Source organism: Macaca mulatta, chromosome 5 (genome assembly GCF_049350105.2).
Source record: "Macaca mulatta isolate MMU2019108-1 chromosome 5, T2T-MMU8v2.0, whole genome shotgun sequence".
In the NCBI taxonomy this organism is placed as follows: Eukaryota; Metazoa; Chordata; class Mammalia; order Primates; family Cercopithecidae; genus Macaca; species Macaca mulatta.
This window is the reverse complement of record NC_133410.1, coordinates 24156041-24182008: the sequence shown is the minus strand read 5'-3', so window position 1 is coordinate 24182008 and position 25968 is coordinate 24156041. Positions and strand designations below refer to the sequence as shown.

General features: G+C 36.9%; 1 protein-coding gene across 1 annotated transcript in view; it reads left to right on the top strand.

Moving 5' to 3' along the window:
- Positions 1 to 440: 440 nt before the first annotated feature.
- Positions 441 to 25968, top strand: part of SEPSECS (Sep (O-phosphoserine) tRNA:Sec (selenocysteine) tRNA synthase) — a 40445-nt gene continuing 14917 nt past the window's right edge. Inside the window, exons 1-8 of the mRNA XM_001082141.5 lie at positions 441 to 634; positions 1782 to 1936; positions 3899 to 4017; positions 4355 to 4513; positions 5407 to 5560; positions 8490 to 8592; positions 15710 to 15839; positions 15972 to 16063. Of these exons, the coding sequence (XP_001082141.3) occupies positions 521 to 634; positions 1782 to 1936; positions 3899 to 4017; positions 4355 to 4513; positions 5407 to 5560; positions 8490 to 8592; positions 15710 to 15839; positions 15972 to 16063 (1026 nt within the window). The 5' untranslated portion in view covers positions 441 to 520. The remainder of the gene's footprint in view (positions 635 to 1781; positions 1937 to 3898; positions 4018 to 4354; positions 4514 to 5406; positions 5561 to 8489; positions 8593 to 15709; positions 15840 to 15971; positions 16064 to 25968) is intronic.

The following is a 25968-nucleotide window of genomic DNA, read 5'->3' as shown; positions in this document are numbered from 1 at the left end:
GGTTGTGTGGCAGTAATAAGTGTGGAAATGTATCAAAGTAAAGATTGAAGGTTCTGGCATCTGACAAACAGTTTGAATAAGGCGGAAGCACAGACCCTGCACAGATCTCAACCATCCAACAGGACTGGAACACAGAACTTAGAAAACCCCACGTACCTAGTTTTCACTCTGCTCGCCCGGTCTGCACAAGTGCAAAATCCTTTCCTGAAGTTCCTATTAGGAACACCAGGGTTTAACCAGACCAATCAGCTGCAGCAGGGCGGGGCTCATTTCAGTACCTCCTTTGCCTGAAGTCACCTAAAAGCGCGGACTCCCTCGCGCATGCTCAAACACGCCAACTTCCTCCTGGAGCGCCGAGACGGTCTGCGCATGTGCAGAATCGATAAGTGTTCTTTTTTTTTTTTTTTTGTCCCAAGGCGTTGCCGTACAGTGCAGGAGGCGAGTTGCATTCTGGTTCCATCGTGAGTCTGGCGTGTGGAGCTGGTGCTCCCGCTTATTCGCCACTGTCGCCACCGCTGTCATGAACCGCGAGAGCTTCGCGGCGGGCGAGCGGCTGGTGTCACCGGCTTACGTGCGGCAGGGCTGTGAGGCCCGCCGCTCGCATGAGCACCTCATACGGCTGCTTCTGGAGAAGGTACCGAGCTGTCGGTCCCCTCCCCAGCCGCCGCGACCCCGGGGCTCTGGCTCCGCCCGCCGTTCCCGCTGGTGCTGCCCCACCGGCAGCTCTTTGCTGCTTGAGACTAGTCCCAAGTCTGTCTTAGCTTGGCTTGCCCTAGCTGACCGACTGCGGTCTGTGCCGTCTCAGCCTTGCCAAAGCCAGTGAAAGCCAAAGGGTGTTCTTAGGAGGGGGCGTTGGGGTCGGGGTTTTGAGTCCCTCTTTCTAACTTCGGGATGCGGAAGTGAGGGAAAGTCCCAGTGTACTTTTTTATTCGCGGAAAGGGCAAAGTTCGCATCTCCATCTTTCACCACGCTCAATGACTCAGAGCATATGTGGTGTTTGTAGACCACTGTATGCTAACTCGAACCACGAGGTTTCTGCCGAACCTCACAGGTCTGCCTCCTGCCAGCGTTCCTGAATTTTAATTTCATTAAAAGTTTTGTTGTGTTTTGTTTTTTGAGTCTCGCTCTTTCGCCCAGGCTGGAGTGCAGTGGCGCGATCTCGGCTCACTGCAACCTCCGCCTCCCGGGTTCACGCCATTCTCCTGTCTCAGCCTCCCGAGTAGCTGGGACTACAGGCGCCCGCCACCACGCCTGGCTAATGTTTGCATTTTTAGTAGAGACGGAGTTTCGCCATTTTGGCCAGGCTGGTCTCAAAGTCCTGACTTCAAGTGATCCGCCCTTCTCGGCCTTCCAAAGTGCTTACAGGCGTGAGCTACCGAGCCTGGCCAATATTTCATTGAAGTTTGACAACTACCGCCCTTCTCCACGTCCCCCCGCCCCAATCGTAAAGCCCTGGTTTGAAGCATCTTCATTGGGGATGTGGTGTATTGGTGTTCAATTAGTTTAGCTTACGGAAATTTAAGTATCTGAGTAGATCTCATTGTATACATTTATCATCACTTCTCGAAATCTATAAATAGTTGTAATCAAATGTATAAACTTTTTGTCTCCTTGCTGTCTCTATATAGTGCTCAATTTATGCCTGAATTTTAGAAAACAAGGAGCATGGCAAAATACACATTAAAAAGTGAAAATGTATTCCTGTAGTGTTCTAGAGAACGATAGTTTTATTAAATATAATCATAAGTTTTGTTTTTTTTTTTTTTTTTTTTTTTTTTAAGGGCAAGTGTCCAGAGAATGGCTGGGATGAAAGTACACTTGAACTCTTTTTACATGAACTTGCAATCATGGACAGCAACAATTTCTTAGGCAATTGTGGTGTGGGAGAAAGGGAAGGGAGAGTGGCATCTGCATTAGTTGCTCGTCGTCATTACAGGTATCTTTTTCTAAGTAGTATGGGAGACATCGTTTATTTATTTTTGGTTCAAAATAATGGCAGCAGTTTTCATTGTTAGATTATCAAATGTCTGTAAACCACTTTTTCCCTGCTCAAATGGATATGTAAACCAAATGCAACAGGGAGATGGAAACAATTTTATCTCAGCAGGTGCTTTTCAAAGACAATAGAGTAAAAATATGTGGGGGTTACCCCGTCAGGTTCTGGGTGACTAACACAGGCTATACATTTTCTGAGGAATGGTAACCCTAATAAACATATCTGGTTGTAAGAGTTTAAAAATTCGTTAAGGTTGTTTATAGTTTTCCATGTTTGTTTTCTAACATTGGCAGTATTTTGTTTTGTTCTGTTTTTTGAGAATGGTTTGCAGTTAGAACTTTAAACTTTGTTTTAAACTGAATCCCATTTTATAAATACCTCTCTGTTGCAATAGATACAGGGAAAGGTGTATTAGATTATTGAGTGATTTTTTTCTTTTGCATTATTGGAGAAAGCTTTTCATCAATTCTGATAATGATTTAATTGGTAGTTCCAAATATGATCACTCATTGCTCTGTCCACCAACCTTTCTGTGAAGTGTAAACTCTTTTAAATAAAACTCCTCTCTTCCATGCTTTTACATTATAATGAAAATTTCCTGGGCATAGTAGAATTTGTATTTCAGTAAAAATCACTGCAGTCAAAACTGATGATAATGCCTAACTTGGATGAAAATTTCAGTTAACAGTTTGCTGATAACATGGTTGATAATATATGTAAGAAATGTTTTGTAAATGAGATTTCAGTGGTGAGGAAGTACAACATTAGTATTCTTCAATAATCTGCCTATACAGAATTTCTGATATATTTGACTGTCAATTAGAAATTACTCAGGTTACAAAAGGGTTTTTTATTTTAAAGAGTATTGAGAAATATCTTTAAACAATGTATAATATCGTCTAATTTAAAATGAGTAAGATTTGCACACTGATTTTCTAGGAGCACATAGTTCTTTTAAAATTAAGGCAATATTTGAACCATCATTGGAACTTAGCCCACTGTGTGATTAGGGGAAAAGGAAAGAAAAAAGATAATTTGGCTGGGCGCTTTGGCTCACGCCTGTAATCCCAGAATTTTGGGAGGCCAAGGCGGGCGCATCACGAGGTCAGGAGATCCAGAGCATCCTAGCTAACAAGGTGAGACCCGTCTCTACTAAAAATACAAAAAAATTAGTCCAGCGTGGTGGCGGGCGCCTGTATTCCCAGCTACTCTGGAGGCTGAGGCAGGAGAGTGGCGGGAACCTGGGAGGCAGAGCTTGCAGTGAGCTGAGGTCGGGCCAATGCACTCCAGCCTGGGCGACAGAGCAAGACTCCGTCTCAAAAAGAAAAAAAAAAGATAATTTATTGTTTCATATATTTCAGTTTTCTATTGCTACAGAACAAACCACCCTAAAATTAAGTGGCTAAAAACAATTACTTATTATTACCTCTCATAGTTTTTTGGATTAACTGGGCTTAGCAGGGTGAGTATTGCTTTGGGTCTCTCATGTAGTTGCAGTGAGATACTAGCTGAGAGTTTAGTCATCTGAAGGTTTGCCTAGCATGAAAATTTCACACAGTCACTTCTGCTAGATTCTTCCTGGCCAAGCAAGTCACTAAGTTCAGCCCAGATGCAAGTGGAGAGGAAGTAGACTCCATGTCTTGGTGTGGGAGTAGGATGTGGGCACAGGGAGAAAAATAATTGATGGGGGCCGTCATTGAAAACTAGCTATCACAGCATAATTGATGAAGTTGTTTCAGTTTAAGTAGGAGAGTTCCACATCATTAATAGTTTGTGACGTATATCTGTAACAGCCAAATATTGCTCCTGTGTTTTTTGGGTTATTATATTTGCATATTTGTACATTGTATTACTTAGAATGCTGAATGTATTTGTCCAGTTTTTGGCCCATTTTTTGCTTAGGTTCATTCATGGCATTGGACGATCGGGTGATATTTCTGCTGTGCAACCAAAAGCTGCAGGCTCTAGCCTTTTGAACAAAATTACCAATTCTTTGGTCCTGGACATTATAAAGCTGGCTGGTATGTACGGTCTTAATCATAATACTTTTGGCTGACTGGACACACACACACCCACCCCATTGACTATTTCCTTTATTATTGCCCCTTTCCAGAAAGAGTATGAGTGGCTTTTGAAAAGACTTTTTCTAAAAATAAAAAGTCTTTAGAACAAGATAGAAAATCAGAGCCATAAGCTCAGAAGTTGAATTTGGCATTGAGCTTCCCAAGAGTGAGTACAGAAACAGAAGCACTAGGGCTACGACTCTTATTATTTTTTAGATGAAATATATTATTTCCTCAAGAAGGATGCTGGGTGCTTAGCGGGATAACAGATTTCTGTTTTGCTGCTTATTTGTAGGTGTCCATACAGTAGCCAACTGCTTTGTAGTTCCTATGGCAACTGGTATGAGTCTAACTCTGTGTTTCTTAACATTACGACACAAAAGACCAAAGGCAAAGTATATTATATGGCCACGAATAGACCAGAAGTCCTGCTTTAAATCCATGATCACTGCAGGTAAGAGAAGAAAAGTGTTGTGTATAATGTTTTAAACATCACAATTAGAAAATTCAAATTTCTTATATAAAGATAAATGAAAAATTAACTCTGTTCCCTATTGCTTTTTTAAAAGAAAAAATTGTGGTAAAATAAATGTGACAAAATTTAATGTTTGTATTGCTTTATACAACTTGTAAGTTTATGGATACCTAAATATATATGGTTCCATAATTATTATTTGTTGCCGGGCCTTTGTTTATATACTAGTTAAGTGTGCTGTTTTAATAGAAAAATGTGAAAACACTTTTTATCTTTAAATTATGCAAAATTTACTGTATACATTTTGTTTTCATAGGAGGCTTTTGTAGGCTATGCGATGGATCAGTGATCCTTAGGCTGCTGAAATTTATTACGTTTTTCTTTAGAGGTAAAACATTGAGTAGATGATTGTGATTTGTTTCAGCAAGTGAATTGTATTATTATTAATGTCCATCTCTGAAATAAAGTGAACTTTAAAATAAAACAGAAATATTGCCAGAGAATGAGTGGACTTACTTTTCTGTGGATTGAAATTGAACTGGATTAAAGTGATCCTTTTTGTCATCAGTGTCCATGTTATTACTTCTCTAGATATCCAACATTTGTTTTCCTTACTTTCTAGATTTCATTCTTGTCATATCCTAGTGTTAAATAGACTTATGGTCCTAAAATTGTGTAGTCGTCCTTCACATTATTTTGACCTGCCTTTGACTAATACCAATACTGAGCTGTGTATTTATTACCAGAGGAAGGTTAATCTACCAAAATAAATATTAAGAGTTCTTGGGTAGAATAGCATGCTTCCTAGAGTTTCAGGATCTTCCCTTGTTTTAGTTCACACTAACATTTTTTTTTCTGATTGGTTTGGTTAGGTTTTGAGCCTGTGGTGATAGAAAATGTTTTGGAAGGTGACGAGCTGCGTACAGACCTGAAAGCAGTGGAGGCTAAAGTCCAGGAACTTGGGCCTGATTACATTCTGTGTATTCATTCTACTACATCATGTTTTGCTCCAAGGGTGCCTGATAGGTAAATTATTTGTGAATATTGTCCTTAAGTTATCAGTCTTTTAAATAAAATATGATATACTAATTCTCAAATATGCTTAAATAACACTTCGTAATAAATAAGTGAATGATCTGTTCTAAGAGAATAGATTGACCTTGTGAAGAAATAGCGTAATGGCTTGAGAAAACAACCATTTGAAATAGAACAAGGGAAAACAACTAGTACAGGGTGGGGAGCTCCCTTTATCGATTGAGTAGATACAGACTGTCTCTGTTTTCTTGCTCTTTGTCCTGTTTCTGATCTCTTAGCATGTTTTTTCTTATTATTTAATAGAAGTTTCTCTTCTAAGCTAAATGTTGAATTTACTTCTTTTCATTGCTATCCGTATTAATAAATTAAAAATTTAGGATTGTTTATTTTCAAATTGCTGTAGTTGGAAGATTAACTCAGATGTATACTTATGTGTGCTTAGTGGTTGTCATTGTCTGCATTTTGAGAATAATACAAATATTTAAGAAAATAAAAGCAAAAAGGAAAGAAAAAGCAAAGGTTTACTCTTCTAAAGGATAGCCACACATTTTTCTTCTGAAAATGTAATAGGCTCAGGTCTAGTAATATAGATTTCTGTTTTTGACTACAATTTTTTTTTTTTTGTTTCATTTTAACATTTTGAATGGAAGAGGTAATAATTCATAGGAACAATATTGACTTTGGGCTTTTCTTGTAGCATCGAGTTATACCTTGGTTTTAATTCATGGAAGTACATTATTTGGCAGTAATGAATGCCATGTTGGCTTTTGTTATCTTACAGGCAAATTGTAAGAGACAATTTTTTAACTATGCTCTTAAAAATTTACCTTACTACATTCATGAGCCTGTGAACTCTATTTTAAGATTACTTTGCATATGCTGCTGTGGTTTATTCATTACTTACCAGATTTCAAATTTATATTGAAATATTAAATAAACATCATTCTTTATTGGTGGTTTTGATATATATATATTTTTTAATGTGTTAGAAATCACATTTTGAAAAACAGCTAATGGATGTTTGTATTAGTTGGATTATTTATCCTTGTGGATACTTTGCTTTTGTTTCATTTTGACTAATGTCTTTCGGATGTTTACAGTATGCCTGGCACAGTGTTAAGTGTTTTACCCGTATTATCTCCTTTAGAAAAAATTTAATAAAGCTTTTTATCAGTCAGAAAAATTCTTGTTTGTCACTGTTGTGTAATGAATATTTCTGAATAAGAGTGAAGTTTAGGAAGAGGGTGGTGCACAGTAATGTTTGAATTTCTGACTTTATTAAATTTTAAAACTACATTTTGATTTTTTTTACATCAAGCTTCATTCCTTTATAGTCTTAATTTTTTGGGTACAGTATACATTTTGTTTTTGTTAGTTAATTAGACAAAAAGTAGAGGAAATTCATTTAAGGGAAATGTTGCAAAAAAGAAGGGTATTATTTCTTCTAAGTGATAAACACATTAAATTGGCTTCTAAGTTAGAAAACAATTTGATATATATGAAAAATATTTTTTCTGCTTCTCCTTTCATTTAATACGTTTGTTTTTTAAACACACCCTAACCATTAACAGATTTAGGTAATTCAGATTATTTAAAAGTACTCTCAAGTTTTTTTTTTTTTTTCTTTTAAAAATAGAGCTTAATGTTATGGAGCTTTATTTTCAAAGTTTTTTATTAAGGAATATTTTCATTAGAACACACACATATGAAAGTACCTTTTATTTTATGAAGAAAATACTTGTGTGTATCCCGGAAGGTCTATTTTGTTAAAAACATCATCTGATTAGTTTGAAGTAACAAAAAGAATTTCTATATCAATTTGTAGGGTTTGTGAAAATGAATGATAAAATGAGTTTTTAATTCATGAGACTTCAAGCAAGCAAATTGATAACTTGTTTTTGGTCTGAGGCAAACTGGATAAAAAAAAGAAAACTTGTAACAGATGAACATAATGGTATTCCTGCTTACAGTTAAAAATATATTAATGACATCTACTAGAAATAGTACATGTATTATGCATAAATCGGTAATTCAAACTGTATATTTGAAATATATCCTGTCAAAAAGGACTTTACTTGTATAAAAATGCTTTCAAATTCTTTATACTTTAGAAAGAAAACTTTAATAGTTTTACTAAAACATAGGATTTAGTTTTAGTTTCATAGCATGAAGACATTTCTATTAAAGATGAGCTCAGTCACAAGAAGTATTTGGCTTTGTGAAAGAACATCTATTTATTATGCTGCCACTGAAATTTGTTACCTTACTTTGCATAAAGTTAGACTCTCAGATTAATATGAGAGGTGTAAAATGAAAAAGTAAGAGTAGATAAGGGTGGATTTAAAACCAGGAGCTATTTAAAAGATTCCTCAGTATCCAAGTTGTTGGAAAATGTTAGTTATTTTGGTAATGACACATTTTAATGTTCTGTATTTTTTAATACATTAAAGTCTATTTGAGTATGCATTTTTTATTTTATGAGATGTTTAATGTAAGATTTCTTAAGATTCCAGATATGCTAATTATTTTGCAGATACTAGCTTCAGTATGGTAAGCAAACAAAAGTGAAAAAAAGAGCATACCACCTTGTGAGGGGTCATTATACATAAATCTTCTGGCTTTCTATTTAGGGAATTTTTAATTTTAAAATGATTTACCATCTACATAAATTTTTGTATTTTTTTCATTTATTGATAACATTAATTTAAAAGTCTTTTAAGGTTTATTCAAAAGCGCTTGCTCTGTATTTCCAAGCTGCTGTATTACATGTCAAAATACTGCAATAGAAATTTCAGTATTTGTCGTTTTTTTCCCTTGATGTACATTAAGGATAACTAGTAAATTTTTTAAAAAGTTTCTGCACTAGCATTTATAAAGCACAGTGTGAGTATGTCTTTCTATTGAATATTTACGTTTATAGATTAGAAGAACTGGCTGTGATTTGTGCTAATTATGGCATTCCACATATAGTCAATAATGCTTATGGAGTGCAGTCTTCAAAGTGTATGCACCTCATTCAGCAGGTAAGAGAGTTTAAAATATATATGTCAAGGAAAAATTCAGTTTAACATATTATAGGATTATTACTTTTTCTTACAATCTGATATCGTAAAAACAGTTATTTATGACCATCTGCTTCAGGTTGTGTTAGGAACTTGCATCTGATAATCTCAATAAAAGTAATTATTCTTTGGTACTATGGTGGTAATTGGACTGAAAGCTTTGGTAGGCTAGAATCAACATGGAAATACTTTAGTAGTTTAGCTTTTAACTTTCTGAGACTGTTTCATTACCAGGATTCTCATTTTTCTAATATACTGGATTATATCATTTTAAAAAATATGTGATTTATTCTATATTTAAGGAATTATTGTACCTTATTATCTTAGACTAGAAGTGACTTCATTTATAAACATTCTAGTATATACCTGTGGAATTGGCAGGTTTTTTTTTTTTTTTTTTTTTAAGCATCAGCTAGATCCTGGTCATTTGTTTGAGGTTCTACTTTTGAAAATATGTCTTTGTTTCCCATGTCACTTGTAAGAACTATGGCCTACAGGCTTTGTGTATTCAGGCCTTTGCTGATTTGCTGATTTCATTTTCTGCTTTCCTTTTGCTTGCTGTGCTCCAACCACCCTTGCTGCCTTACTTTTTTTCCATTTTGTCACATGCCTGCACTTCCAGGCCTTTGCTCTTGCTCATCCCACTCACTGGATTGCTCTTCTAGAGAGTCGCGTAGTTTTCTTTTCATCAGTGAGACTTCCTCAGAAACTCTATCAATTTTTGTCATTATTGACAATCAATAACTGGTTACTGGACAAAGTGAATGAATAAATGAAATATTGTATTTATTTATGCATGTATGATACAGGCTATATAGTTTGCGTGCATAATTATGTTAATATACATACTCAGTTTTGGCAAACATGTCAAATCCTATCTAACATCTCCCCCTTCCTCACTAGCGTTTTCTACTTTTTTATTTTTTTGAGATAGGGGTTCACTCTCTTGTCCAGGTTAGAGTGCAGTGGTGCAGCCACAGTTCACTGCAGCCTCAACCTCCCATGCTCAAGTCATCCTCCTACATTAGCCTCCCGGGTAGCTGGGACCACAGGTGTGCGCTATCACGCTCAGCCAACTTGTTGTATTTTTTTCTAGAAACGGGATTTTGTCATGCAGCCCAGGCTGGTCTCAAACTCCTGGGCTCAAGCCAGCCTCCCACCTCTGCCCCCCAAAGTACTGGGAATACAGGTGTGAGCCACTGTGCCCAGCCCTTGCTAGCATTTTCTATCCCTCTTTTTGCTTTTTTACCATGTTCATTGATTTTAAGATGCAGTGTTCTATATTTTGACATCTGAAATTGTGATGTCTTATAATCAGTGGTGTCTTACAATGTTAATAGGCAATTTTTTTTTAATGTAGTGATATATAAAATAATGATGTTTCTTATAATTAATGGCTCCTTGCTGTTTTTCTCCAGAACACTTATCACCGTTTGATATAATGTTTGTTATTGACAGTAATTATAATTAAGGTTCTGTTGGGGTAGAACTTTATTTTGTTCACTGCTGTGCCCTCAATACTTAAGACAGTATCTGGTACATAATGGACAATCAATAACTGGTTACTGAACAAAGTCAGTGAATAAATGAATTATTGTATTTATGCATGTATGATATGGACTACATAGTTTGTGTGCATAATGATGTTAATATATGCATTCAGTTTTGACATACATGTGATTTGTGTTATGTGGGCATAAGTTATTTGCAGATTGCCTGTGGCCTGCTCCAATATGATAAATGCTCTGAAGCACAACAGATACTATCTACTACATTTTTTTGTCTTCTATATTATTTTTCATATACTAGTATCATCTTTTACATAAATGTGGTTTATATGAAATAGTAATCGCAGATTTGCTTAATTTCTTTACTCACCTTTGTATCAGTTAGGATGTCATTGGCAGCAAGTAACAGAAACCCAACTCAAGTTGGCTTAAACCAATAAGGAAATGGATTAATTTATGTAGCAAGTCCAGAGGTGGAGTGGGTTGTAGGCATGGTGTGTCGGGATTTCTTAAAACCTTTAGAGAAAGACTGTTTGCCACTTCCTTGGTATTTCTTTTCGTTATTCTTTAACTTTTTAAGGCTTCTTCACTTATTCTGGACTAGGTTATATCTAATTTGTATGGTCATAGAGGAAGGGTGTACTATTTTCTACACTGGAAATCTTGAAAAACATTTTATTTCAGTGATTGATTTTTATTCCTCCTTTCCCTTTCCCCCTTGCTCCTCTTCTCTGTAATTTTTAGCAGCTTCTCTTCTTTTAAAAGTCAAATACAATCAGCATTACTAAAAGTTTAGGAAAATGAGGAAGGAGTAGAAGATCATTCATAACGCTATTACCCTAACAAATATCCTTAACAATTTATGTATTTACTTTTTCTCTTTTTGTATGCATATTGTTTTTACATAGTTATATTCATTGTGTACATTTAATTTTTTTAGTGTTATATTTCTGTACCCTTCAGATGCCTATAAAGTTTTCGTAATGATCATTTTAATGATACAACATATTTTTAAATACTAGAAAATTTGGTGGTGCACTTGAAGAGGTTAAAACTAAAAGAGGCTGGGTGTGGTGGCTCATCTCTGTAATTCCAGCACTTTGGAAGGTTGAAGCTTGTGGATCACTTGAAGCCAGAAGTTTGAGACCTCCCTGGGCAACAAAGCGAGACTCCATCTCTACAAAACTAAAATTAAAAAAAACATTGGGTGATGTGGTGGTTTGTACTTGTAGTCCCAGCTATTTGGGAGGCTGAGGCAGGCGAATGGGATGAACCCAGGAGGCGGAGCTTGCAGTGAGCCGAGATAGCGCCACTGTACCCAGCCTGTGTGACAGAGCGAGACTCCGCCTGAAAAAAAAAAGAGCTCCAGAATACAATAAGAAAGGTGCCCTTGGAGTTGCACATCCCTAATACTCTGCTTTGTCATTACCTCTCTGCATTTGGGAGGTGGTTTTACTAAAATTTTAACCAAAAAATAAAACTATAAGATGGGTGAATAAACTTTTAAATGCAGATACTGTTGCAGATAATGTATTACCTTCTAAAGTTGACATCTCTTTAAAAAAATTTCTTTGATACATAATATTTAGATATATTTATGGAGTGCATATGATATTTTGATACATGTACAGATTGTGGGATGATTAAGTCAGAGTATTTAGACTATCCATTACCTGGCATTTATTACATCCTTTTGTGTTGGGAACATTTCACATCCTCTCTTCTAGGTATTTTGAAATATACAATACATTGTTGTTAACTATAGTCACTGTACTGTGCTATTGAGCATTAGAACTTACTAAAATGGATATTTCTTTAAAACCAAAAAGCAAATATATAAAGATTCTATTTTTCCCAAATTGGCCTTCACCAAAAGATGTTGTGGCACTATTGATTTAAATCAAATGAATACTTGAGTCTTGTTGAGTGCAGGTTGCTGTTTCATGACATTCTAAAAAATTAAAGTTAGCTTTAATTCATCTCAATAGTCCTTATTGTTGATATATACCATTTACTACACACTTTCCATGTGTCAGCCATCCTACTAGGCTTTTAAAGTTATTAACTGAATCCTGACAATTTAAGTGTACTTCTTATTCCCATTCTGCACATGGAGAAATAAAATAAGTGAGATTAAGTGACTTACCCAAGGTCCTATAGCTACAAAATAGCCCATCTAGTTCAGTGTGACTCCAAAGTCCCATTTTTCTGTTAAAAAACAAAATACTAGGCCGGGCGTGGTGGCTCAAGCCTGTAATCCCAGCACTTTGGGAGGCCGAGACGGGCGGATCACGAGGTCAGGAGATCGAGACCATCCTGGCTAACACGGTGAAACCCCGTCTCTACTAAAAAAATACAAAAAACTAGCCGGGCGAGGTGGCGGGCGCCTGTAGTCCCAGCTACTCGGGAGGCTGAGGCAGGAGAATGGCGCAAACCCGGGAGGCGGAGCTTGCAGTGAGCTGAGATCCGGTCACTGCACTCCAGCCTGGGTGACAGAGCGAGACTCCATCTCAAAAAAAAAAAAAAAAAAAAAAAATACTAAAGTACTAATACTCTAAGTCTCTTCTTGAGAAAATAATATTGCAATAATCAATCAATGAAGGAAAACTATAAATGTTTTTAAATTTTTATTGTTTTAACATTATGTTTTTAACTTTTTTATTTTTAAGGTGAGACCCTAGAATGCCTTAATGCTGAGCCTGTAGAGTATTCTGTATGCTCATGTAGCCCCCCTAGGGAAATTAGTTTTGAATAACCTATATTTCTGTTTATATTTACTAAAATGAATTTAAGAGATTCATGGATTATGGATGTTAGGATAGATTAATGGAGAGGGATATAGTAGAGTCCCAAAAATATGTGTATAAGACTAATTATTTTGAGTCAGAATAGATTGTAAAGCTCCAAAAGTGTGGGAAGCGGCAACTTTGCCTATTAAGAATTTGGGAGAAGTAGGTGTTACTACTGTTTATTCACAAACCTAATTGCCTCTTCATTCAACAAATACTTTCTGGGTTCCTACTTGTGTACCAGGCACCAGGGTAGGAACTAGAGATGAAATAGTGAATGCAACAAAGTCTTTAACCCTCATGGAGCATTCTATTTTTTGTGGGAAAGCAGAGAGTAAACCTTGAGTATGACAAGTCTTGGATAAATGCTCTGGTATTTGGGGAGGACAGATGTCATTAGATGGAGTGATCTAGGAATGGAGCTCTGAATGACATGAAGGAGGAGGCTTTGCAGCTCTCTAGAGAGATTCTAGACAGAAGCTAATAGCCAAGACTCTGAGGGAGGAGTGTGCTTGGAATGTGTGAGAAATAGCAAGGAGGCCAGTATGGCTGAACCATAATGAACAAGGTGAACAGTGGTTGTAGAGCTTTGAGGTGTGTTAAGGGTTTGGGATTTTATTCTTGGTATGATCATTGGCCATGGAAGGATTTCAAGCAGGAAAGAGTGACATGCTATGTGGGAAATAGACTAGGGAGACAAGAGTGGAAGGCTGTTGCAGCAACCCATATGAGATTTGTTTGTGGCTTTGGCCAGGGTGGTAGTTGTGAAGGTGATAATAAATGCTTTTATTCAGATGTATTTTAGAGAGTGGATTTTAGAGCATGTACTGGTGACTTAGATGTAGCTGAAAAAAGGGGGCTCTGTACCATTTCTGAGATTGGGTCTGGCCTGTTTGTTTTCTTGCCATAGAATGTGCTGCTTTTTAAATGCTTTCTGTGTTTTAGTGATGGAAGGGTTCTAACAAAGTCTGATGCACTGATTCCTCTAGTATTTCTGCTTCCAATTTAGGTTCCTGTTTCTCTCAGGAGGCCTTGGACAGTACTATAATATTCATACAAAGGCAACTGTCACTGTTCCACTTATTTTTATGTGCTGCTACTTCCCATGTTTTCCAGTTTTTTTTTTTTTTTTATTCTGTTAGTCTTATATGCGTCTCTCTGTTTTCCTGTGATATGGTGAGATTTTCTCTGATCATGGTTTATTAGGAAATTAGAAGAGGAAAAGGAAGGTTAAGATTTGAACAGTTGTATAATGGCCTCCAGAGCAGCCGCTCCTCTTCCCTGCTTCAGCTGCTTCCACCTGTTGCCTGGATCTGGACTCTTAGATTAGGCCAGCTATCTGCTCCTTCTATTCTCCCTCAGATAGCAAGATGTGAAAATGAAGGTCAAATATGGTTATAATATTAATAGGAATGCAGATTGTGAATACAGATTGAAAATCTGTGGCTACAGATAAAGAAAAAGGCTATCTTAGTTGTAATTTAGATAGTATCTGTATTTTTAAGAGGAGAAAATTGAAGCACATTAGACAGAAGGTCATAGACTGTGTTGGACGAGGACCGAACTTACTTTTACATTTCTAGTAGGTAAGTATTCAATTTTTCACCAGAATATTAGATTTTCACTGGAAGTTCATTTGCAATGGAATGAAGTCATCTAAGTTTACAATATTAGGGAGCAGGAGTTATGTAGAAACATTGCTTCTAAACTTGCCAAGAGTATACAAATAAAATTTCCATTAAGTGATGTTAAAAGTAAAACTTTGCATTTCTTTTTTGTTATCTGAGTGCTTAAAATGGTCATACAGGTAGTAGATTGTGCAAGCATTAAAGAGAGGCACACGTATAATTAACTGTTTGGCAACTCAGATGGCTATAGTCCCTTAGGTTATGGTGGCCACCCTCGAACTTACAGAGGGTGTTTAAAACCACTTAATAGTTACAGAACCCATTGTAGACATTTGTTGTCAAAAAGGAGCACAGATGAGACGCATGGGATGAATCCATTCTCTTTTTTTTTTGAGATGGAGTCTCGCTCTGTCGCCCAGGCTGGAGTGCAGTGGTGAGATCTCGGCTCAGTGCAAGCTCTGCCTCCTGGGTTCATGCCATTCCCTTGCCTCAGCCTCCCGAGTAGCTGGGACTACAGGCGCATGCCACCACGTCTGGCTAATTTTTTGTTTTTTTAGTAGAGATGGGGTTTCACCGTGTTAGCCAGGATGGTGTCGATCTCCTGACCTCATGATCTGCCCGCCTTGGCCTCCCAAAGTGCTGGGATAACAGGCGTGAGCCACTACGCCCGGCCAAATCCATTCTTTCTTATCAAATTTTAAGGTGTAAAATTTTGTTTCATTAAAGTTCCCACCTGAGCTGATACTGAAACCATGCTTACCTCACAGAGTTGTTATGAAGATTAAATGATTTATGTGTGAAAGCACGTTGTAAGCTTAAAGTTCCACATATAAGCAGCACCATTAAAAATTTTGTTTTAATACTTAAAAACGTTTTCTTGGCACTATTACAAAGAAAATAAAAATAAACATTTTCAATCGGTTTTTCTGTGCATTGTTTTAATGGTGTTTATTTTTATTCTAAGAGAGTTGACAAAAATTGTGTATTTTTATGGTGTACAATTTGATGTTTTGATGCATGTATATATCGTGAAATGGTTAAATCAGGCTAATATATTAATTAACTCAAATAGTTATAATTTTTCGTTGTGGTATGTATTTGTTAATAGCAATTGTCTGTTTTCCCAGCAACTAATATGTAATATTGATTCTAGGGGGCTCGAGTTGGTAGAATAGATGCTTTTGTTCAGAGCTTGGACAAAAATTTTATGGTTCCAGTAGGTGGCGCTATAATTGCTGGCTTTAATGATTCCTTCATTCAGGAAATCAGCAAGATGTATCCAGGTAAATAAATAAGTTGCTTTTCAGAAAAAGTAACTAACAAAAATCCATTTGTACATAGGCTACTGTAATAAATCTTAATTTCTACAGCTGCCCCCCCCATCTTCTTAATGTAACTTATCCTTCTTATTTCAGGAAGAGCTTCAGCTTCACCTTCTTTAGATGTGCTTATTACTTTATTGTCACTTGGATCAAATGGCTATAAAAAGCTACTAAAAGAAAGAAAGGTAAGCTTTCCCTTTATATATCGAATAACATTCTCGACTAGAACCGTGCTCCAAATCTTTGGTGTTTCTGCTTATTGGTTTCTTGCATTGGGAGGGAGACATCTAGTATGGTCCGACACTATTTATTCAGATCGATTTATTCAGATCTGTTATTCAGTTTCCTATTAGTTTTTGTCAGCCTGTCTATCCAGATATTACGAGGAATCTTGGTTAGGTGATTTTACTTTTATTTATTTACTTTTTAGAAACTCCTGCATTAGGGACTCCTATTCAGTAAAATTCAGTTCATTTATCACTTAAAGGTAGAAGCTCTTAAAAGACAAATGGACAATTCATCTTTTTAGTTTTTGGAAACGTGAAAATTGTTTAGGGGTGAGATGTCAGTCACAGGTCAGAAGTTAGCTCTATCTTTTTATACTAAAATAGTAAATTTATCTTTGTCTTTTTTTTTTTTTTTGAGAGGAGTCTTGGGCTGGAGTGCAATGGCACAATCTTGGCTCACTGCAATTTCCGCCTCCTGGGTTCAATCAATTCTCCTGCCTCAGTCTCCTGAGTAGCTGGGATTACAGGCGTGTAATTTTTTGTATTTTTAGTAGAGATTAAAATTGGCCAGGCTGGTCTCCAACTCCTGACCTCGTGATCCACCCGCATCAGCCTCCCAGAGTGCTGGGATTACAGGCATGAGGCACCGCTCCCGGCCTATTTCTTGTCACTATCGAATGCTGAACTCATTGGTTATATTGGTTGTGAAAAGAAGTTACATTTATGCTTGAAAACAGAACTTTATCTCCAACACAACTAGCTTAATTCAGGACACCTCCAAAAGACAGAGATCGTATAGCTAGGGCAGGCAGTGTTTTATTCATCTTCTATCTGGGAGAGAGTGAATCCTCTGGTGCAGTTTTTAAATCTGATAACTTTCTAGCACTTAATAACAATTGTAGTCCCTTATATTTATAATAGTACTTTATATATTCTAAAGCATTTTCATATGTATTATCTCATAGATCTTCTCACAGCCTTAGGATGAATACATAACAAGTTTAAAAATCTTGTGCTCTGTTTTACCCCGGTCCTCCTTCCCCTACTAATTCATTCCATGGGAAAGTAATTGCTTAATTGTGAGGACATTTCTTAAGATCTATGTGATACAGGAAAAGATGCTCAATGTTATTAGTAATTAGGGAAATGCAAATTTAAAACCACAATGAAATACTACTACATACCTTTTAGAACGGCTAATGTACCGAAATATGCAATAAGATAATGACTTTCAAATGCATTATGCTAAGTGAAAGAAGCCAGACTCAAAAGGCTACGTATTGTACAGTTTCATTTATATGCTATCCTGGAAAAGGTAAAATATATAAGGAAAGAAGAAAGATTAATGGTTGCTAAAGGCTAGGGATTGGGGAGGGAACTTTTTAGGGTGATGAAACGTTTTATGTCATGATAGTGGTAGTGGTTTCCTGACTGTATACATTTGTCAAAATTCATAGAAGTGGGCACCAAAAAAAGAGACACTCCGAATTTTACTATATGTGAATGAATTATACTTCAGGAAGTCTGACAATGAATTTTTATACAATAAGAATAAAACTCTGGTTTTATGAACTCCAAATTGTAATCATTCATGGTCGTAGATTGTTGTAGCCAAGAGAAGACTGTGGCAGATCTTTCAAGGAACCAGATCCATATGTCAGATGACAACTCTCTATAGATGAGGAAAATCTGTCATCTGCTTATATGTGAGTTTAGTTGTTTCAGATGCCAGTGGTTCTTAGCTCTCCTATAACTAGTCATTTCGTCCTGGAAAAGTTTTAAAGATTTTATTTCCCCATTTCATTTGTGAAAGACACAATTGACATCTCAGGCCACTTTTAGTTTTAAAAGACTCTGGAATATTTCTTAAAAGAGTTACTTTCTGGACTTTGGACATAGTAATCATGAGAACTGGCCTGTAATTTAGTAATCCACTATAAGGCATATTGGTAATATAAATTGGACATTTTGGAAATTTGAGTTTCTCTTTTTAACACAATGGTCTCTTCAGTTTCATGTTACCTCATACCCGTTTTTACCCTCATCAAGCTGTCTTGGCTTTCCTCCCTGCATCTGAATAAGCCAATTTTAAATAGAGGAGTCTAAAGTATGGAAATGCAAAGGTAAAGTTGAATGTGGGATAAGATTCATTGAGTAAATATTTAACTTACTGTGTATTTATTGACCACACGTAATGTGTCAGGCATATAGCTATAGATAGATACAGCAGTCAATACAGTAGATAAAGATACTTGCTCTTGGGGAGCACACATTGCCTATGGGGGAAACCAGCAATAAACAGGCAACATAATACAGAAATTACAAAGTTTGCTTGAAGGTGATAAATGCTATGGAAAAAAAGCAAGATTAAGGAGAATTTGGGATGATGAGGTGGTGGTGGGAACTGATTTTTAAATATAGTGGTTAGGGCAGGCCTCGTTGAGAAGGTGACTTTTTTTTTTTTTTTTTTTTTAAGACAGAGTCTCACTCTCTTCACCAGGCTGGAGTACAGTGGCGTGATCTTGGCTCACTGCAACCTCTGCCTCCTGTGTTCAAAAGATCCTCCCACCTCAGACTCCTGAGTAGCTGGGATTACAGGCATGTGCCACCACGCCCGGCTAATTTTTATATTTTTAGTAGAGACAGGGTTTTGCCATGTTGGCCAGGCTGGTCTTGAACTCCTGACCTCACGTGATCCACCTGCCTTGGCCTCACAGAGTGCTGGGATTACAGACGTGAGCCTCCATGCCTAGCCCAATACCCTGACATTCAGTGAACTTGAAGTTTGAGGGGAATATACACATATGATGGTGAAGTGCGTTTCAGGCAGAAAGCCAGTATCAGGACTCTAGGCCAGATGTGGACCTTGTGTATCTGAGAAGCAGCAAGGAGGCCATTGTGGCTGCAGCAAAAAGAGCAAGGAGGAGAACTGTGGGAGTTGAGGTCAGGGTGGTAATGAGGGTGGGGCTGATCATGTGGGGCCTTTTAGGTCACAGTAAGGTCCGTGACTGAAATAGGAAACCATTGGAGGTTTGAATTGAGTAGAATGATCTGACACATGCTTTGAATGCTCACATTGATTGCTGTTTTGATAATAGATTGGGGGGCAAGGGCAGAAGCTGGATGGATACCTGTTAGGAGCCTTTTATAGTGGTTAAGAAGTGATATTGGCTGGGAGCTAGATGGTGGCAATGGAGGTAGTAAGAAGTGGTTAGAGTCTAGGTTTGTGTTGAAGATTGAGCGAATAGGAGTTCCTGATGGATGGTAGAGAAAAGTAAAGAGTAACTCTGAGATTTTTGACCTGAGCAGTTGGAAGGATGGAACAGCCATTAGCTATGATGGGGAAGCTATAGGTTTTGGGGGAAGACTAGGAGTTCAGTTTTGGACAAAATTGAATTTGAATTGATCTTAAGATAGAGTTGCAAAGTGGAGAGTAGGATATACAAGTCTAGGATTGAGAGAGAACTGGGCTGGAAATAAAAATCTGGGAGTTAATTGGCCAAGAGACTAGATGAGATTGCAAGAGAGTAAGTCTAAACAGAAAAGAGGTATAAGGACTGAGCTCTGGGCACTACAGCATTAAGAGGTCTGAGAAAAGCAACCAGCAAAGGAGACTTAGAAGGAACATTCAGTTACGAGGAAGACTAAGAATGGTATCCTAAGTCATCCCTTGGTATCACTCAGATACCAAAATCTGTAGATGCTGAAGTCCCATATATAAAATGACATAGTATTTTCATATAAATTATGCACATCCTCCTGTATTCCTTAAATCAACTCTAGATTGCTTGTAATATTGAATACAATGTAAATGTTATATAAGTAGTTTTTATACTGTATTGTTTGGGAAATAATGACGAGAAAAACTGCATATTCAGCACAGATGTAATTTTTTTTTTTTCAAATATTTTCAAACTGTGTATTGAGGAGGGAGCGATTAGCATAGCTAATGGCACTGATAGGTCAAGTAGGGTGAGCATTAAGATTTGACCATTGGTTAGAAAGGTTTCATGTAAAATTCGTTCTTAACATAGTCTTTCCATGCAAGGTTTGTGTTTATACAAATACCATATACGTCCTTATACATTTATATACATATGAAATAATTACACGTAATACTGAGCACTATGTGGAAGGCACTCTTCTAAGTACCTTTTTATGTATACATTTAATCCTCAAAATATTCTTACAAGGTGTTGTTATTCTCATTTTCATAGGAAATGGAGATTTGTATGAGGTGAATTGTGGAATATGGACTGAAATCTAGGCAATTGGGTCTCCTGTTCTCTGTCTTAACTTATAAATTCTACTTGCCTTTTTAAATATAGATGATAATCTAGCCTGGTGGCTATGGAGCTGTTTATATGTCCGTAAAGCTCAAGATATGGGTCTACTGATATCTAAAGGAGACGAAAACAGTGAATAAATCTAGCTACTCTGGCCAAAAAACTCAGTTATATTTTAGAGAGGATAATATGTTGTTTGCTTGTGCAGAATCGCTGTCATTGGAGAACTGCTCCTCCCTGACTCCAGGTGGTCCTGTTGAGTCTGTCAATCAGTGTCCCTTCTTCTTCTTTCATAGGTTGGGCAGATGATCTGGCTAGTCTGGTTCACAGGCATGTGGAGATAGTATCCTTCCAGTAGATTTGATTGATCTTTTAGAGACGGGACCTCTTGCTTTGCAGATAGTAAGCTGTAAGGATATAATCTTACAATTGTCAGCTGCCATATTTCTAGCCATGCCAAGAGAGACTTCTCAACACTAGGGACTCTAAGAAGGAAAACAGAATTAAGTCATTTGAGACTCTCTCCAGCCATGCCTGCTTGTGGACTGGGCTCTGAGATGAAGCAGTAAATTCCCTTCTCTGTTATAAACTTTCTAATGCTGATACTTTTGATTCCTTTTATACCTTAAGCCCTTATATCATTAAGTCCTTCACAGTGTTTCCAACATTCATTTCTTTCCATTTCCACTGCTACCCCTCCCTAATTTAAGTCCTTAACACATCACACCTGATGGTTACAATAATTTACTCACATTTCAACTGTTCCCCCACCTTGGTCTACTCTGTCACATTGTAGAGCAATGCCAGGTTAATATTCTAAAGACACAACTTTCGGAGGCTGAGGCGGGCAGATCACAAGGTCAAGAGATCAAAACCATCCTGGCCAACATGGTGAAACCCCGTCTTTACTAAAAATACAAAAATTAGCTGGGTGTGGTGGCATACATCTGTAGTCCCAGCTTCTCAGGAGGCTGAGTCATGAGAATCACTTGAACCTGGGAGGCGGAGGTTGCATTGAGCCGAGGTTAGGTTGCATTGAGCCGAGATCGCGCCACTGCGCTCCAGCCTGACAACAGAGGGAGACTCTATCTCAAAAAAAAAAAAAAAAAAAAAAAAGACACAACTTTCTTCAAGTTCTTTTGCTTTGGTTCTGGTTGCCTACAAGACAAAGTTCAAACTCCTTAGCCTACCATAATCTGATCCTTTATAATCTGATTCCTTTTTTAAAAACAGTATTGGCCCCTGCTCGTTCGTTTATTCATTCAAACAAATATTTATGTGTAGGCCCTAAAGCTAAATCCACAAACAAGATTGACTTAGTCTTTACCTCCATGGAAATTATAGTTTGGGGAGGAAATCTAGATATTAAATAGTTACAAATCTGATGAGAATTGTGAAAGGAAAGCAGAGTGTATGAGAGCATCTATTACCAAACCCAACTGGGACACCTACCCCAGCTCTGGAAGGATCAGGTAAAATCTCCCTGGAAAAAAGACAGTGCATTTATACATTGACATTCGTGGTGTGGTCCTATGGTAGTACTGATGGCTAATACAACTATAGAACTATGAAAGGGTGTTTTAAACTGAGTCTAGAAAGCCAAGTACTGTGCAGTTATTTGAGAGTTTATGTTTTGAGTCACTTTATAAAATTAGCTTTCCTTTAGGATAGATTCAGATTCATTAGGTCAGAAGGAGGGCTTAGACAACTGTATTTTTAACAAAATTTTCCTAGTGAATTTTGGTGCAGATTCATGTTTGATACCCCTTGTTTTGGGGCACATAGGTCACTTGTATATATAACAGAAACTTGGAGAGGAAACATACAGTGTCATAGCATTTTAACACTTATACATAGGTGGATAATATTTCATGGCATTTGAGATGGAATGCATAAATATCCCAAATATCAAAACTTGGAAATATAGCATTAGTTATCTGTATTTATTTCTGATCTTTTATAGTCTTTTTTTCTTAGATTTTTTTTTTCTTTTTTCTTAGCTGCTTTTTGTTTTATATTGAGCACTCCTCAGATTTGGCTAAAATCATAAATTTATTTATTTATTTATTTATTTATTTAATTTTTAAGTAGAGATAGGGTCTTGCTATGTTGCCTAGGCTGGTCACGAACTCCTGGACTCAAGCCATTCTCCTGCCTTGGCCTCCCAAAGTGTTGGGATTACAGGCCTAAGTTTATTTTTAAACTAAATAAATGGAATATATTATAACTCTAAGACCATTATACAGAGTTATAAGTCATTTTAAAAGTATACTTTATTATATAGATGGTAACTTTTAAGATTTAAAAAAAAATTATTTTAGGTTCTGGGGTACATGTACAGGACGTGCAGGTTTGTTACATAGGTAAACGTGTGCCATGGTGGTTTGGTGCCCCTGTCACGTAAGTATTAAGCCCAGCATGCATTAGCTATTTTTTCTGATGCTCTCCCTCTCCCTGCATCCGTCTGACAGGCCCCAGTGTGTAGTGTTCCACTCCTTGTGTTCGTGTGTTCTCATTGTTCAGCTCCCACTTAGGGTGAGACCACACAGAATTTGGTTTTCTGTTCCTGCTTTAGCTTTCTAAGGATAGTCTTCCAGCTGCATCCATGTCCCTGCAAAGGACATGATGTCATTTCTTTTTAAGGCTGCATAGTATTCCATGGTGTAGATATGCCACATTTTCTTTATCCAGTCTATCATTGATGAGCATTTGGATTGATTCCATGTCTTTGCTATTGTGAATAGTGCTGCATTGAACATATGTGTGCATATATCTTTATAATAGAATAATTTATATTCCTTTGGATATATATCCAGTAATGGGATTGCTGGATCGAATGGCGTTTCTGGTTCTAGATCTTTGAGGAATACCCACGCTGTTTTCCACAATGGTTGAACTAATTTACATTTCCACCAACAGTGTAAAAGTGTTCCTATTTCTCTGCAACCTTCCCAGCATCTGTTGTTTCTTGACTTTTTAATAATCACCCTTCTGTCTGGCATGAGATGGTATCTTGTGGTTTTGATTTGCATTTCTCTCATGATCAGTGATGGTGAGTTTTTTTTCATATGTTTGTTGGTTGTATGGATGCCTTCTTTTGAGGAGTGTCTGTTCATGTCCTTTACCCACTTTTTAATGGGGTCGTTCGATTTTTTTTCTTGTAAATTTGTTTAAGTTCATTGTAGACTCTGGATATCAGACCTTTGTCAGATGGAAAGTTGCAAAATTTTTTTCCCATTCTGTGGGTTGTTAGTTCACTCTGATGATAGTTTCTTTTGCTGTGCAGTAGCTGTTTAGTTTAATTAAATCACATTTGTCAATGTTTGCTTTTGTTGCAATTGCTTTTGACATTTTCGTCTTGAAATTTTTGCCTGTGCCAATGTCCTGTATGGTATTGCCTAGATTTTCTTCTATGGTTTTTATAATTTGGGGGTTTACATTTAAGTCTTTAATCCATCTTGAGTTAATTTTTGTGTAAGGTGAAAGGAAGGGTTTCAGTTTCAAGTTTCTGCATATGGCTAGCCAGTTTTCCCAGCACCATTTATTAAATAGGGAATCCTTTCCCCATTGCTTGTTTTTGTCAGGTTTGCCAAAGATCAGATGGTTTTAGATGCGTGGTCTTATTTCTGAGTTATCTATTCTGTTTCATTGGCCTATGTGTCTGTTTTTGTACCAGTACCATGCTGTTTTGGTTACTGTAGCCTTGTAGTATAGTTTGAAGTTGGGTAGCATGATATATCCAGCTTTGTTCTTTTTGCTTAGGATTGTCTTGGCTATTTGGACTCTTTTTTGGTTCCATATGAATTTTTAAATAGTTTTTTTCTAATTCTGTGAAGAATGCCAATGGTAGTTTGATGGAAATAACGTTGACTCTATAAATACTTTGGACAGTGTGGCCGTTTTCATGATAATGGTTCTTCCTATCCGTAGTATGGAATGTTTTTACATTTGTTTGTGTCCTCTCTAATTTCCTTGAGCAGTGGTTTGTAGTTTCCCTTGAAGAGCTCCTTCACTTCCCTAGTTAGCTGTATTCCTAGGTATTTTATTTTCTTTGCAGTAATTGTGAATGGGAGTTCATTCATGATTTGGCTCTCTGTTTGTTTGTTGTTGTATAGAAATGCTTGTGATTTTTGCACATTGATTTTGTATCCTGAGACTTTGCTAAAGTTGCTTATCAGCTTACGAAACTTTTGGGCTGAGACAATGGGGTTTTCTAGATATAGTATCATGTCATCTGCAAACAGAGACAGGTTGACTTCCTCTCTTCCTATTTAAATACTATTTATTTCTTTCCCTTGCCTGATTGCCCTGACCAGATATTCCAATGCTATGTTGAATAGGAGTGGTGAGAGAGGGCATCCTTGTCTTGAGCTGGTTTTCAAGGGGAATGCTTGCAGCTTTTGCCCGTTCAGTATGATATTGGCTGTGGGTTTGTCATAAATGGTTGTTATTATTTTGAGATATGTTCCTTCAATACCTAATTTATTGAGGGTTTTTAACATGAAGAGATGTTGAATTTTATCAAAGGTATTTTCTGCATCTATTGAGTTAATCATGTGGTTTTTGTCTTTAGTTCTATTTGATGAATTACATTTATTGATTTGCGTATGTTGAACCAGCCTTGCATCCTGGGGATGAAGCCTACTGAGTTGTGGTGGATAAGCGTTTTGATATGCTGCTGGATGTGCTCCCGGTTTGCCAGGAATTTATTGAGGATTTTTGCATTGATGTTCATCAGGGATACTGGCATGAAGATTGTTTTTTTTTTTTTTTTTTTTAATTTCTGCCAGGTTTTGATATCAGGATGATGCTGGCCTCATAAAATGAGTTAAGGAGTCCCTCCTTTTCAATTGTTTGGAATAGTTTCAGAAGAAATGGTAGCAGCTTCTCTTTGTACCTCTGGTGGAATTCAGCTGTAAATCCTTCTGGCCCTGGGCTTTCTTTGGTTGGTAGGCTATTAATTACCACCTCAATTTCAGAACTTGTTGGACTATTCAGGGACTCAGCTTCTTCCTGGTCAGTCTTGGGAGGATGTATATATGCAGGAATTTATCCATTTCTTCTTCATTTTCTAGTTTATTTTCATAGCAGTGTTTATAGTATTCTCTGATGGTTGGTTGTTTTTCTGTGGGTCAGTGGTGATACCCCATTTATCATTTTTTATTGTGTCTATTTGATTCTTCTTTCTTTTCTTATTAGTCTAGCTAACAATCTACCTATTTTTTATTAATTGTTTTTAAAAAACCAGCTCCTGGATTTGTTGATTTTTTTTTTTTTTTAATGGTTTTTCGTGTCTGTCTCCTTCAGTTCCACTGTGATCTTGGTTGTTTCTTGTCTTCTGCTAGCTTTGGGATTTGTTTCCTCTTGGTTCTCTACTTCTTTTAGTTGATGTTAGAATGTCAGTTTGGGGTCTTTCTGGCTTTTTGATGTGAGCATTTAGTGCTATAAATTTCCCTCTTAACACTGCTTTAGCTGTATCCCAGAGATTCCAGTATGTTACCTCTTTTTCCTCACTAGTTTCAAAGAACTTATTTATTTCTGCCTTAATTTCATTATTTACCCAGGAGTCATTCAAGG